Source organism: Chrysochloris asiatica, unplaced genomic scaffold (assembly GCF_000296735.1).
Source record: "Chrysochloris asiatica unplaced genomic scaffold, ChrAsi1.0 scaffold00030, whole genome shotgun sequence".
Taxonomy (NCBI): domain Eukaryota; kingdom Metazoa; phylum Chordata; class Mammalia; order Afrosoricida; family Chrysochloridae; genus Chrysochloris; species Chrysochloris asiatica.
Genome location: NW_006408548.1, coordinates 18,913,984 through 18,928,907, shown reverse-complemented (window position 1 = coordinate 18,928,907; position 14,924 = coordinate 18,913,984). Strand labels below are relative to the sequence as shown.

The 14,924-nt window shown below is 41.7% G+C and overlaps 1 protein-coding gene across 2 annotated transcripts in view; it reads left to right on the top strand.

Moving 5' to 3' along the window:
• The first annotated feature begins 199 nt into the window (after positions 1-199).
• The window catches only part of UBE2E1 (ubiquitin-conjugating enzyme E2E 1), a 104,311-nt gene continuing 89,586 nt past the window's right edge, over positions 200-14,924 (top strand). Inside the window, exons 1-3 of one of the 2 annotated variants that reach the window (XM_006851630.1) lie at positions 200-313; positions 1,439-1,623; positions 5,907-5,957. In XM_006851630.1, the coding sequence (XP_006851693.1) occupies positions 1,472-1,623; positions 5,907-5,957 (203 nt within the window). In that variant the 5' untranslated portion in view covers positions 200-313; positions 1,439-1,471. Of the gene's footprint in view, positions 314-1,438; positions 1,624-5,906; positions 5,958-14,924 lie in introns of those variants that run through there. The other variant, XM_006851631.1, reaches the window with a different exon arrangement.

Genomic DNA, 14,924 nt, shown 5'->3' with positions numbered 1-14,924 from the left:
GAAGGAGGCGCCGGATTAGGGTACAGGTGTGGATAAGGAGGGGACAGGGTTTTCCAGGGGTCCACCCAGCACTCCGAGGTGTGCAGGGGGGGGGGGGGGGCTGAGGAGGGGGGGGGGGGGGGGGGGGTGAGGAGGAGGAGGAGGAGTGTGTGTGCGAGCGTGTGTGGCTGGGGGAAGCCATTGCCTGTTTAATAGTTGCTGTTGCTGCACTTCCGCTTCTCTCCCAGCGAGAGAGAGACACGAGTGGCCAGGCCCAGCCGCAGCCGCAGCAGCAGTCGCCGCGGCGGCACGGAGGAGCCAGACACAAAGAGAGGTACGGGGATCCCCCTCGCCGCTCGCCGCCCCCCGGCCGCGCCGCTGGGCCTCGGGGACACCCCTTGATGCCTCCCCCGACCCGCGCCGCCCGGGCCGCCGGGCACGGGGCTGGAAGGGGGGTGCGGAGAGAGGTCGGGGAGCCCGAGGGGTCCGGGGCCCGCCTGCGGGGGATGGGCAGGGTCCCCGGGCCTCGTGGGGTGCGGGTACCGCCCGCGTCGGGGACGAGGGGGGGCATTGTGGCTCGAACTGTCAGCGCCGTCCTGGGAGCCCCCCGCTGGCCACCGAGGGGGCCGGGAGCGGGGGTGGGAGAGTTGGGGGAGCTCCGTTTCCCCCCGGGGCGGGGGCCTGCTGGGATTAACCCCTCCTGGGTGGACGAGCTCATTGTTATTCCTTTGCTGCGGAGGCCGACCCCCCCCCCCACATCCGAACCCTTATCTCCTAGAGGTGGCGATCGGGCGTGGGCTCGGGACCCCCGCCCTGGCCGCGGAGCCCCGAGCGGGGTGGCCGAGGGGCACGCAGCGGCGAGGGGCGTCGGGGTGCGGCATGGGGGGCCTTGGGCCTCGTCGCCCCTGTCCCCGCCGGCCTCTCCCTTCCCCCACCCCTCCCCGCCTCCGTCCCCCCTTTTCGGCTTCCTCTCTTACTCCTCCCGCCCCTCCGGTCTTCCCAACCTCTCCAAACTCTACTCCCAGCCTCGCAGCCACCCCGGGCCACCAGCCCCCCGACTCCCGCGACCCCTAGAGAGCACACAAAAACAGCCGGGAGGACGGCCCTGCTGGATCTTTCCTCCTTGCCCCGCCGAGGAGCCCTGCGCCCCCACCCTACTCTCTTTCACCGTGTTCTCCGCCTCTCCCCTCCCTGCCCGGAGGGGAGCACTGGGGGCCGACGAAGGGACCGCCCCCTCAGCCCGTTTTTCCCTGGTGTCCCCACTTGGGGCCCAAAATAAACAAACATGCCGCGTCCGATTTGCAAAAGCCTTAATGGGCCTGGAGACTTTGAAAAGCAAGGGAGGGCGGTGGGAGGCTGGGTGCACCCCTGCCTCGTGTCCTCCTGACAGCACCCGATTTCCTTATTTACACTGCCTACATGGTTTATGTGTTTCTGTTTTGTTTCCCTCCTCCTGCAGGGGCTGTTTGCGGGGTGGGGTGGGGGGTTCGCTATGTCGGATGACGATTCGAGGGCCAGCACCAGCTCCTCCTCATCTTCGTCCTCCAACCAGCAAACCGAGAAAGAAACAAACACCCCCAAGAAGAAGGAGAGTAAAGTCAGCATGAGTAAAAACTCCAAACTCCTCTCCACCAGCGCCAAGAGGTACCGTGGTCTTTTCCACAGGCTTCCTATTTTTCCGAACTGTGTCTGCTGTATTTGGTCTGCCTCCAAACGGAGAGTAGCCCACCAGCCCCTCATGGTTTATGCGTTCTTAAAAATCAAAGAGGACCTTTGAAATCCCTAATTTTCTCTATTACGGCTTCTGTTTTTCTTTTAATCATTGTCCATAAGCAGCTGCTATTGTTTTTCTTTACCATTTCTCACTGAAGTTTGTAAGAATCTTCATTACTTTTAACAGTGATCCCCAAATATGATTTCAAATGACTGGTTTTATTAATCACTAATCTGTGACCCTCCCCATGGCTGTCATCCCACTTGTTAATTACTAGTAACCTGCCCAGACAACTCCCTATCACAATGAATTCTATTACTATCTTACTTCCTTCTCACCTGTTGCATTTATGATCTTTGTTGAATAGAGCTGTCTCCAAAAATCGCATAAGGAAAAAATAGATCAGTGGTATAGAAAATTTAGGAACTGAGACAGGATTTCTGGTGGAATGTAAAGAAATTTCTTCTGGTTTGAAGAGTTGATGCAAATGAATGAAGTAATAATGATCATAAGATGGTTATTGTAAGTTATTTCTGGGATCCTCTTTTTCTCTTTAAGAACTTCAGTTTATCAAATTTCAGGGAAACTCAGTGTGTTTTGCTACAAAAGTTATTACTTTTATTTTCCGTAGTTGAATTAAAATAATGGTCCTTTCTCTTTGCTCTTATCCTAGTATGTCTCTGGAGAAAGCTACTTTTTACCCCTATAACTCTGATACCTGGGTCCCTTAAAATAATCAGATTTCTGGGAATTCTCAGACACAGTTTCAGAAATCCTTCTGTTCTCAAGTAGACAATTGTTAAATGTTAAAGTGGCGTATGAGGAAGATTGTTAAGTACCATCAAATTGGTTCTGAGTCATAGTAACCCTGTATAGGGTTTCTGAGGAGCAGCTGGTGGGTTAGAAGTGCTGACCTTGTGATTAGCAGTCTAGTGCTTATCCTACAGTGCCACACCAAGACTCAGGATGATAGTAACCAATTCAAATGGTGGGTTCCATGGGATGCCTTTCTTAGAGGAATTTAAAATAAACTGGAATACACAACTCTGCTGAGTAATAAACCAGAACTCAAAGTTCAAGAGTTTGTGGTGTTCCCTGATTTGAAATTTTAAAAGTTGGTAAAATGTAGATGGAGTGACTTTATTGTAAATAGTGTGGAAATTTGAGTTAAGTGGTGGTAAGGTGTCTCTGCAATATTGTTCTCATTTTCAGAGGGTTAGTTTGATTGCATCTTAGTTTCCCAGGAGTGTTAACCAGCCCTCATTGATTAATCCTGTGCTGGTTTTCCCAGAATCCTGGTATTTAACCCTGCCCACTTTGGATGGGGCCTTACTTAAGCTCTCCAGGGCATCCTCAGGACTTCCTAATCCTTACTTGGGAAGTCTTTGGCCTAACACACCTAAGGGAAGATATTTGGTTTAGGTCATTAGATAATTTTTTAATTTGCTGGGAATCTTGGGTGTACATGAATCTATTTGGGGGTAAAGATACAGGTGCCAATTATAAAATAGACTTATTTGTGTCAGTAGATTACAGAGAGGGATATTTTTCACCAGACAAAACTTGTCCACTTATACTAAGAAAGCTAAAATGTATTTGAAAATGGCTGGGAAAGAGTTGGTGGATGTAGAAATTGAAAGGTAGGAAGCTATAAATAGTAGTTTTACCTATAAAGTTTCATTTTTTTTTTTTTTTTCTGTAAATTTAGTTCCCTGAATATCTTGCTTGAAAGTGTGTTAAAGCAGAGCTAAGGTTAATAGTAGCCCAAACAAGGTGGCACAGATAGTTAAGTACTCCACATTTAGCTGAGAGGTTGGCAGTTTTAACTTTCCCAGACCCAGAAATCTCTTGAAAGAGAGGATCATCTTCTTGAGGTTACAGCCTTGAAAACATTATGGAACACAGTCCTCTGACACCCATGAGATTACCATGAGTCCATATTGACGCAATGGCAACTCACAACAGGTTAATAGTAAAGGTAAAAAGAGAGACAGTGTAATCCAGAAAGAGCAAAGAGAAAATTGATTATAGATGGACTCTGAAGAGGCTCTCTGTGAAAATATATTCGTCTGAAAAGTAGGTGTTGTTCATAGAATTAGAAGAGGCATGAATACCAGGAGATAGAGTGACCAAGAAGCCTGAATTGGCAGACAGGTTACTAACTGCACACTGGAAAGTGATTTCTAAGACTGCATGAATAGAGGAAAGCCTCTATTGAGAGTGGTCTGGTTAAGACTTACTCTGCAAATTCTTATGAATGAGTACTCTTGCAAATCTTTTGCCAGTACTATGGAAATGATGCAAATGCTTGTTTTACAGATCAAGCGGATAAAGCTGTCTGGTACTTTTTAGGCATTAAAAAAAAAAGTAAACTAAAACAAAAAACCAGTGACTTTGTAGAAGGTTGGCTGGCAAGGAGAAGTGTAAAGCCAATAGGGTTTTCATGTTTGTATTCAGGGGGTAGAAATTTTTGCCTTTGTTCATAGGTCTTAACAAACATATTAATAAACATACTAAGATACACAGGTAAAAATCAAGAAACTAGGGTACCAAACTTTCTTTGGGAATGTTTAAGAACTGAAATGATTACTGGTAGAATTTAGCACAGGACACAGTACAGATGAATAGATCTCAATAGAGATTGTGAACAAACCCTTTTCTAAAATTGACCAGATTTCTAGAGGACAGGAAATCCCGTAAATAAGAAGGCTTAACTTCCCTAAGTGAGACCTTTAATGTCTTTTTATTTTATACATGGAAGAAACAATGCCTTTAAAAACTTATTTTCTCACTGCGTCCAGCCAGTCAGCTATTATAACTAACCCTCAGAAAACCTTTGGAAACAGAAAAGCATCCGTTGTGTTTCAGATTGCCCAGTGTGTGTGTGTGTGTGTGTGTTTTGTTTAGCTCTTTACTACGGAGCTGGCTGAGATTTTTAAGTTGTAACATAGTTCTGCAGGGCTTTATAGGATAGGAGGAGGGAAGGTTATAAAAATAGAAGACACTTTGGAAGGTGGAAGCTTAAAGGCCCCAAACTTTGCTGTATGCATTGATGTTGTGAGCACCTAGGTAAGCAGAAGACAAAGGCCAGGGGGCCAAGGCTTGGTGTGAACTCTGGTGGTTTCGGTCTAGAAATGGGGAATGAAGCTCTTTGTGAAATGTGGAGGGAGAAAACTGGGCCCGTGTATTGAGGAGTGGTGGTCCAGTGTTATATGGAGAGGGTGCCCTGAATGAAGAGGGCTGACTCAAAGGGGGGTGGGGGTGGGGTGGGGGGAGGTGCGGCTACGTGCACCTGTGCGGGCCAGTACTGGGGACCCGCCGTGCTTGAGGGCCGGGGAAGGAGGGCAGTTCGTGTCCTGGCCCTACGTTCGCGGTTCCGGGCGTTGTGCAAGGCGAGTTTGGAGGTGCCCCTCCGCGGACACCCGCTCCTTCACCAGCAACTTCACTAGCGCGGCCCGGTGCGCGTGGCCGGGATTCTCCGGCGCCCGGGGGCGGGGCAGGGCGGAGTGGGGGGTGGTGAGGGAGTTGGGAGAGGGGAATGGGGAGGCCCGGGCTGTCACGGCGGGAGGCAGTGGCTGAGGCCGCTGGGGGGCTCGGCCCAGATCGTGGGCCACCCGCGACGGTAGTCAGGTCAGGTCAGTCATGGCCGGAGGGGCCGCGAGGAGAGCGGCCATGTTGGCTTCGTCACCGAGGACTCAGAGGGACGGGTCCTGGGACCCTTAGCCTGGCACTGTGCCGCTGGGGTGGGAGTGCGGCATCCGGAGGTGCAAGCGCCAGACTCCAGCAGACTCTGAAGGACTGGGAGAGGCCGGAAGCAGTTGTGTCCTTCCCACCCGAAAGGCTCCGATCCCTTAGTTAGTTCAGGGGTACAGGGGAAGGATGAATGTGTCTCGACACATTCTCATACAGTTTAGGAAATGAGTACTCTTAGCGAGAAACTTTAGTTATTCCCTAAATGGAAAACACTGAGGAATGGAACTGCTTGACTGTGAGGCAAAACTCGAACCCAGACACTTAGATAACAAGAAACTCACACTGCCAAGTTCATTGCCTCTGCGAGAAAAAGTTCTATTCAAATGTTTAACCTGAAGTTTTTGATGTGTAGTTTCCCCATCTCAGTAGAATCCAGTTGTGGCAGGCGGTTAAGCTTATCTGACAACCCTATACATTACTGGTTCTAATGATTCTTTCTCTTTCTCTTCCCTGATTCCAGGATTCAGAAGGAACTGGCGGATATCACTTTAGACCCTCCACCTAACTGCAGGTGCGTTTCCTTTACAATTTTTTTCGTTTAAAGTTCTTCTAATCTTTATCTTGGATTTTTTTTATTATTATAAACTTTTGCCTGTGTTCCTTTGGTTTTGTGTTTACATCAAGTAACAGCTGAGATTATTAACCCAAGTATGTTTTGATGAGCCTGTGGCACATCCAATACTATGTTTAAGTAAAAAAAAAATTTTTGGTTAGACACTTAAACATATATGTGAATCAGAACTAAACTAAATTTGAAGTTGTACTCATGTTTGATTGTGGATCTTTGCTATACAATTGAGGATGATATAAAACCTTTAAGATGCACAAGTGCATTTTGGATTGAAAAATTGCTTTGTTATTTAATCTCTTGCTCAGGTTCTATTAACCTAGTAGATTGTAGAGTTGAATCAAACGCTGGATCCTTAAATTTATTACAGTTTGTATAAATTTGTAATTTGTGGTTTTGATAAAAAAGTACTTGTTTTAAATTATTTTATAAATTTAAGCTCTTTCATGGGTGTTTTTCCTCCAAATTGCTTCACTCAGACTGTGTATATGTGTATGTTTCAGTTTCAAAACATTTTGAAAACGGCTTTTAAAGAGTTTGGTGGGCATCTAATTTTATTTAGAATAGTTGTTCTATAACTGATGAACCAAGGTGGATGATTTGATCACTTTATTAAATCAGTGGTGAATTGAGGAAGAGCCATCTATTTAAGGGATACTAATAGTACGTTTTGTAGCTCCTATAGTTTAAAATTTATGTATAATATTTAATCTAGGTCTCAGTGTAAAGGGTTGGCATTGGAATGACTTATGAGATTTTGGAAGTGTTTTAGATTCATAGCTTGAGGTAGAAGTTACAGACTAGAAAATGTTTAAGAATTTAAGGTGAATATGTGAAAATATTCAGGGTGACTAGCTAAATGAAATGTTTTGCTCATTAACAATAAATGTTCAAATTTGTGTATTAAATGTAAAATTTACAATGACCATTTTTAAATGACTGTATGATTTTTAAATTATTAGGGGTAGGATACTTTTTGATGAAATTTTGCCCTCTTTTTCAAGGAAGGTCATTTTAAGTTTGAAATGTTCTTAAACATATTGTTTGCAACTGAACCATTTAGTAATTCTTGAGGCTGTCTTTCCCGGCTAATACAAATCTCTTCAGATTGTCGAGAAAGTGAGGAAATGGGTTAGGTTAGAACTATGATATAAATATATTTTTATAATGGGCTAGTTGTTCAAATGGAAACCTGGTAAACTACAGCTTCCCTTGGTTATTTGTGTTGAATCCATGGACATTCCCTTTGGTAGATCTGTGCTGTTATTGCTACTGTTTGTGTATCTTTTGTGAGACCAGACAGATTTAGCTGATCACATATAAAGTTTTTATAACACAGCTTCAAAACTTAAACAATTATTAGAATGTATAATGGCTGTTTTGTCAGTGAGTAGTATTATCAGATTTAAAATGATAAAACTTTAGAAGACTTTCATGGGGTTAATTGCTTAAAAAAGTAATAGGATGAGTATCACTCACTGCAGCTCCGTGTGTTACTCAGGCTGAGCCATGTGGAACTTTTAGTTTGAAAATCCTCCTTAGTTACCTTTAAGGTGAAACCGTTGAATGCTTCCAGTGTCAGGGGAAGCATCAAACTTGATCCCTATTGGGGAAGGGAGCATTTTGGGAAGAATCTATTCCATTTAAAAAATACCACCACATCAGGAGTTATTATTTTATAAGAATATATATTATGTTATCGTTTAAAAATAGTGATTTATTTTTCTGAACGAACATTTTTAATGAGGCTTTTAAGTAATATGAATTATAGTTTTTACTTTTGTTTGACTTAATAGTATTATTGTTTTTCATGTTATAGTGCCCCAGTATGTTTTGTATTGATAGCTTATTGGGATTGAATTATTTAATGTATTTGTGTTCTTTTCTTTAGTGTTGGAAATGGAAGTGGATAACTTAGTTTGGTAGTACTTTCTGAAGTTTTCAGATAAAATGTGTGACTCGAATGATAATTTAAATGCATACATGGTCATATTTTAATATTTTTCTCTGTTACTCTCAGCATGTGAGCTTCATAGTTTGGTTCTTACTGAAATTGTGATTTCATCAACTGTATATTTTCACTTATTACTTTCAGTGATTAATTTAATGTAGGTTATGTGTTAGCCTTTTGTAGGACTGCTTTCTTCAATCATCTGATGTGTTATTTTAAATTTAAACACATTACTTTATTAATATTTAACACCTGACACATAAACCTCTCAATAAACAGTCGATTTATTGCAAGTAGTTAGGGGAATTTCATCACTTGAAGATGCATTTCTCTGTGTTTGCTGATTTTAGCACTTGGCAAAAATTTTTAGATTTACTCAACTTCAAAACTTTCTGTGAAGTACAATTGTTAAACATTATATTGTATGGAAATAGTCAATAAAATTAAATCTAACATATATTATGTTGAACGCAGATAATATTCAATAACTAGGTTAAAAGTATTTAAGTAAATATTTTAAAATTACTTTATATAAATTTAAAAATTGCTATATAAATAGGAACTTTGCTTTTGTCATCATTGAACTGTTTGGATATATGTTGTTAAGTGCCATTGAGTCGGTTCCCACAGCGACCCTGTACAGGGTTTCCAAGGCTGTAAATCTTTATGGGAGCAGAAAGCCTCATCTTTCTCCCACGGAGCGGCTGGTAGTTTTGAAATGCTAACCGTAAGGTTCACAGCCCTATTCATAACCGCTACGCTACCAGAGCTCATATATACAAACATTATATGAGGGTAAGTCAAAAAAAGTATTGCTACAAAATCCAGAAACCTTTGTTAAGCAAAAATAGCAAAATGCGAAGCTATTGTTACTAAATATATCTTCCATCTATGTCTATGCATGTCTGAAGTTGGTATTTCTATCTGTAACCCTTCCTGCCCAAATTCTGTGGTCTTCAATTGATGACAGTTTTGGCATTCTTGAGGGGCTCAAATTGTGCTTCTTTTGAGTTTTGGAAACAAAAAGAAGTCTGAAGGGACAAGATTAGGCTGTAGGTTAGGTGGTTTAGGTTCCCCCCACCAAATTCTTCTAGGACAGCTATCCTGGAAAAACAAACAGGTACATTGTGGTGATAGAAAAAGATTCCTGGGTACAACTTTCCTGGCTTTTTCTCACCAATGCAGTTTTCAGTTTTTTAAAACTTGATCATAAGCTCCCATGATCCTTGAAGGATCCTGTGTACTTTGAGAAAAATCTATCAAGATTACCCCTTTGGGATTCCAAGAATTAGTCCCCATAATCTTCTGAGCTGATCGCTTTACTTGAATTTAGCTGCTCCATCAGATGCCCTCCAGAGCCACTGTTTTGAGTGACCTTTTTTTTTTTTTTTTTTTTAAAAGCACCCTAATAGAGTCCTGGTGTGATGCTGTAGGATAAACACTGGATTGCAGGATTGCAAGGTCAGTTTGAACCACAATGTTGGCGGTTCAAGCTCACCAGCCACTCCTCAGAAACTTTATATAGGGTCACTGTGAGTCGTATTGAGTCACTGGCACTTCAACAACAACAGTGGAGTCCTGGTGTATTGCTGTACAATAAACACTGGACCACAAGGGCAGTTTGAACTGCAGTGTTGGTGGTTCAAACTCACTGGCTACTCCTTGGGAACCCTCGATAGGGTTGCTATGAATCAAACTGGGCTCCATGGCACATAACAACAGTGAGACTAAAGCAGGTGTACTTCTGAGAGCTCTTGTCTGCATTCATCCTCTGTTTGAACATGTTTTGTCTTTAATAAGCCCATGAATGTATGAACAGGAAGCCTAGTAGCAACACTTTTTGACTTACCCTTATATATACACATGCATTTGTTGTTGTTGTTATATGCCTTGGAGTTGGTTCCGACTCATAGTGACCCTGTATAGGCTTTCCGAGGCTGTAAATGTTTATGGAAGCATAAAGTCTCATCTTTCTCCCATGGAACATACATACACAAGTGAAATAGTTTCCTAACTCACTGTACATTTGATTAGGTTTTTTCACTGTACTGCTTTGATTCTGTTTGTTGTTTAAAGTTTTTATTGTGAATTGAGTGAAAGTTTACAGGGCAGATCATCAGTTTTACATCAACAAATCATATACTTCGTTTCATTACACTAGTTACAGTCCCATATATGTACCATAAGTTAACAGTATTTCTATTCATTTTAGCTCTCTTTTTTTAAAACATTCAGGCATATATAATAATTTATACCATCAAGGGCACATTCTGCAACTCTGCCTCCTGGCTGCCAGCTCTCAGTTCCTCCCTTCCCATGAATCTAGAGTCCTCAGCTGCTCCCTCTCTCCTTAGCCCCTTTTCTGCCTCCATCTTTGGTGTCGCTGCTTCTCTGGATAGGGTCCCACATTCCACTTGTGCTCTTTTCCCTTGATGGTCCTAGGGTCCTCTGTTTCTGGACTGTAGGATTAACTACTCATCCGATTTTGTTATAATTGTGACAGTCACAATTAGTCATGATAACAGTTACTCACTATTGAATCATAAGAATCTTATCCCCATCTCTTTTCACCAGACCCATTTAGACAAGATAAAAACTATTCAGTGGGGACTCTGTCCTCCCCCACACACTCTTAAACTAAACTCGCTCTTGAAACCTTGCAAGCCAGTCACTTCTAGCCTTTGTTGTTGTGAAGTGCCGTCGAATTGGTTCCGACCTATAGCAACCCTGTATAGGGTTTCTGAGGAGCAGCTGGTGAGCTTGAACTGCTAACTTTGCAGTTCAAACAGCTTTGCAGTCTGGCACATTAACCCACAGCGCCACACCAGGACTCCTTTATCACCCCTTTATTTTAGGTAGCCAATGTCTAAGTTGCCTGTCCCTATCTACCCTGTATACAGAGGGGATTGCATTGATACTTGATGTGAAGACTCCTTCCCTCTCTTTTGGTATTTTGTGCTACTACCTCCAGGAGTATAGGTCAAGTTCATCAAATTGTAATATGCTTGTTTACTTTATCAAAAAAAAAAATTTTTTTTTATCTTCCTCTATTCAAGTTCTGATTATTAATCCATCGAGGCTAGGTTAGATGGGTACTGTCTGCAACTTTGAATGTTCTTATGTGTCTCCCCTCACTTCATATCTGCTGGATGCTTCACTCTCAGCTGTAGCCCTCTGTGGCTGTGTCCTTGTTCATGGGCTCACATGTCCCCAGGTCTCACCACACTGTGGACCAACCAACCCTTCCTCTTCTCTTTCTCATCTCAGGCCAACAGGAGTCTATGAAACGTGGTTGAACTCAGCCCATTTCTTCATTGCTGCCTTTCCCTCTCTTCCACACACCAGTACACCATTGTGGTTGCCAGCAAGCTTACATGCCTGCCTATGTGTTCCCTTTGAGTTTCAATCTTAGAAGGAGTAATTCTGTTTTTTTAGGGGAAAAAAATTAACTAATGTAATTATTTCCTAAAGCATGCCCTATTTGGAATTGTACAATTATGTTTTTAGATAGCTGGTGAACTGGGCCACTGGAGTCAGTTTTATAGCTGTTACTTATAATTTATAACCTATAGCTCAATCTTCACTAAATGTGCTAGTTATAGCTATAAAACTAGCCTATAGACATAAATGTATGTAGACAATATGACTATACATTATTAGTGACATGTTTTGCCCAAGTTCTTTAAACTTCACAATTTACATAATGGATATATTTGTATTATAAGTAAACTACTTATGTATTGACTTAACCTAAAAACCTTTGGGGTTTTTGGGGTGCTATTTTAAGATAAAATGTCTTGGAGAAGTTGTTACACATTTATAGCATGAGAAATAATAAGAAAAATTACTCTTAACTTTATTATATTTCAACCATTATTGTTTCTTGAAAAAATTTTAGAGTTTTTAATTTTTGCGGGGGAGAACTTGATGGGACTGCCTTGTTTTTCTGGGTCTTGCAAGTTTTCAGCCTTTGATTTTTTTTCTTTTTGTATCGCTCTGTTAGTGGAATATTTTGAAATTTCCTTCTCTGACAGGTTTTCATCTTACAAAGGCTCCAGCTTTTGCAGATTTTTCTGTATATAATGTAAATATAGCTAAGATGCATTTTAGAAGTTGATTTAATGGTAAAAGTGAAAGTATTTTTAAAAAGTTAATATGATTGAGGAAGTAAATTTTCTCAATCTATTCCTCACCTAAAAGGGCCTAATTAATACCTGACTTTCTTGTCTCATAGTGTTGTGAAGTTCAAATGAGATGAGAGTTTTCTGTATGTGTATATGTTAGATGTTCTTATTATTAGTATTGTGTCTTTTTCTTCTTTTAAAATTTAATTTTTAAAAAAACTTTTTATTATGAATTGGGTGAAGGTTTACAGATAAAATCGACATTACATTCAGAAAAGTATGCACTTTATTTCATCTCAATGATTACAGTCCCTTCTCCTTAACAACAGTTGTCCTATTTCCTTCCTGTAACTCCCCATTTACATCTTATATTTCACAAATGAACAAGGCAAAAATATTTCATGTACATTTACAAAACAAAAAATACTTACAATTTACATGCCTGAAGTGTACAATCTGCCAGCCTGCCTCCTGCCCACAAGCACACAGCCTTTCTCAGTCCATAGACGTAGAGTCTGCAACTGCTCTGCCTCTTCATGCCACCGCCTCTGATATTATCTCTGCTCTGATATTATCTCATGCTCTTCCTTCTTGATGGTCCTGGGATTGTCTGTTCCTGAAATGAAGGATTAACACACACACACACACACACACCCCCTTTTAGTTAATATATCTACAATTATAATTGTGACAATCTCAATCCTGTGAACAATTATTCACAATTGAGTTATAAAATCATATCACCATCATCCCCCATCCCCTTTCACCAAAGTCCATCTGGGAAAGGGGGAAACTATTGGCTTGAGGATTCTACCGTACTTCCCCTCATTCTGAATATTGTTTCTTTCTTCATTAGCCTCTTTTTCTTTTATTATATTGTTATTAAGTGCTGTATGAATTGGGTTCCAACTCATTGTGACTCTGTATAGGATTTCCAAGGAGCAGCTGGTGAGTTTGAACTGCTGACCTTGTGGATATATATATATACACACACACACACACACACACACATATACTAATATTCTGTGTCATATTTATCACTGTTGGTATATTTGAGTCCATTGCGTCAGTCCATCTCATTGACGGTTTCACTCTATGTCATCCTTTACAGAATTTCATGTTATCTTATCTACCAAAAAAAGTTTTCCTTTTATATTCTTGTAATGTATGTTGGACTGCAAGGTTGGTTTGAACTGTAAGTTCAGGCTCATCAGTTTCTCCTCGAAAACCCTATACAGGGTCACTATGAGTTCTAACTAACTCAACGGCACTTAGAGTAACAACAGTAATGTGAAATAATGTCAAGGCCAGCAGTTCAGACTCACCAACCGCTCCTTGGAAACCATATACAAGGTCTCTATGAGTCAGAACTGACTCAACGGCATTTAACTACAACAACAAATGTTTCTAAATGTACTGTCTTTGTTATTTGCTGTTAAGTAGATTCCGACTCACAGTGTCTGAGAGTAGAACTGCCCCGTAGGGTTTCTAAGGCTGTATATAATCTTTATGGAAGCACTTCCCATCTTTCTCCTGTAGAACAATTGTCAACCTTTGGTTTAGCAGCTGAGCACTTACCACACTACATCACCAGGGCTGCTTCTGATGCACTAGGGGTAAAATATGATGTGACCCTCTGTTTTTTTGTTGTTGTTTTCTTTTAACTTTTTATTGTTAAGGCTTTCCAGAACAGATCATCAGTTTTACATTCAACAAATCATGTACTTTGTTTTATTACAGTGATTACAGTATCTTCCACGTACCATCATTTAACAGTATCTCTATTCCCTTTAACTTTTGCACTCCTCTATTTACTGTTCTTTTAATCTGGAGTGTTATCACTGCAGTCTGAATGCCTTTATGCTTTGGAAAGCAATGCTAGAGTTAGAATTAACTCAGTGACAGTGTGGTCATAGGTAGGAGAGATTATTTTGACCTGGGTGTGAGGAGTCATAACTGGAGCCAGTTAGTAATCTGGGAGCGTTTCATAGAGGAGGTAAAAAGAAGGGTGGTGACAGACTGGGCATCCTGAATAAAGGAAGGTAGTGGTGGTGGTGAAGTACCGTCGAGTGAGTTCTGACTCATAGACACTCTGTAGACAGTTTTCTAGGAGTGGCTGGTGGATTTGAGCTGCCGACCTTTGTGGCTAATATAGTCCATTGCTTATTCTACAGCATCACACCAGGACTCCAAAGGGAAGGTTGTTCCTGTTAAGTGGTGTCGAGTAAGTTCTGACTCAGTAGTGATCCTGTGTAGGGTTTTCAGTGGGGTTGAACTGCTGACCTTGTGGGTAACAGTTCATTGCTTTCCTTTAGCACCACACTGGGACTCCAGAGGAAAGGTGGTAGTGGTTGTTGCTAAGTGCCGGTGAGTCAGTTCCAACTCATAGTGACCTTGTGTAGGGTTTCCAAGGAGTGGCTAGTGGATTTGAACTGCCATTCTTGTGGTTATCCTAGTGGATAAACATTTAGCAAATGAGGCCAGTGAAAGAGGAAACGTTGTTGTGAAGTGCTGTTGAGTCAATTCTGACTCATAGCGACCCAGTCCTTCTGTAGGGTTTTTGAGGAGCATCTTGTGAGTTCCCGACCTTGTGGTCTAGTGCTTATTTTACAGCGGCTGCCCCAGGACTCTGGAATAGTAATTAACAGGAAAGAGTAAATAGTAGAGATAAAACTTGTGATGTTTCTCAGTGTAAGGTTGGAGTTTTGATTTTTGTTTTACAGGTATTGGAGAATAATAGGAACTTTTTGAGTAAGGAGTTAGAGCTGAGTATTTGGATAGAGACAAAGTAAGAATTAATTAGAACACAGTGAGAACCAGAAGATTTGGGAGACT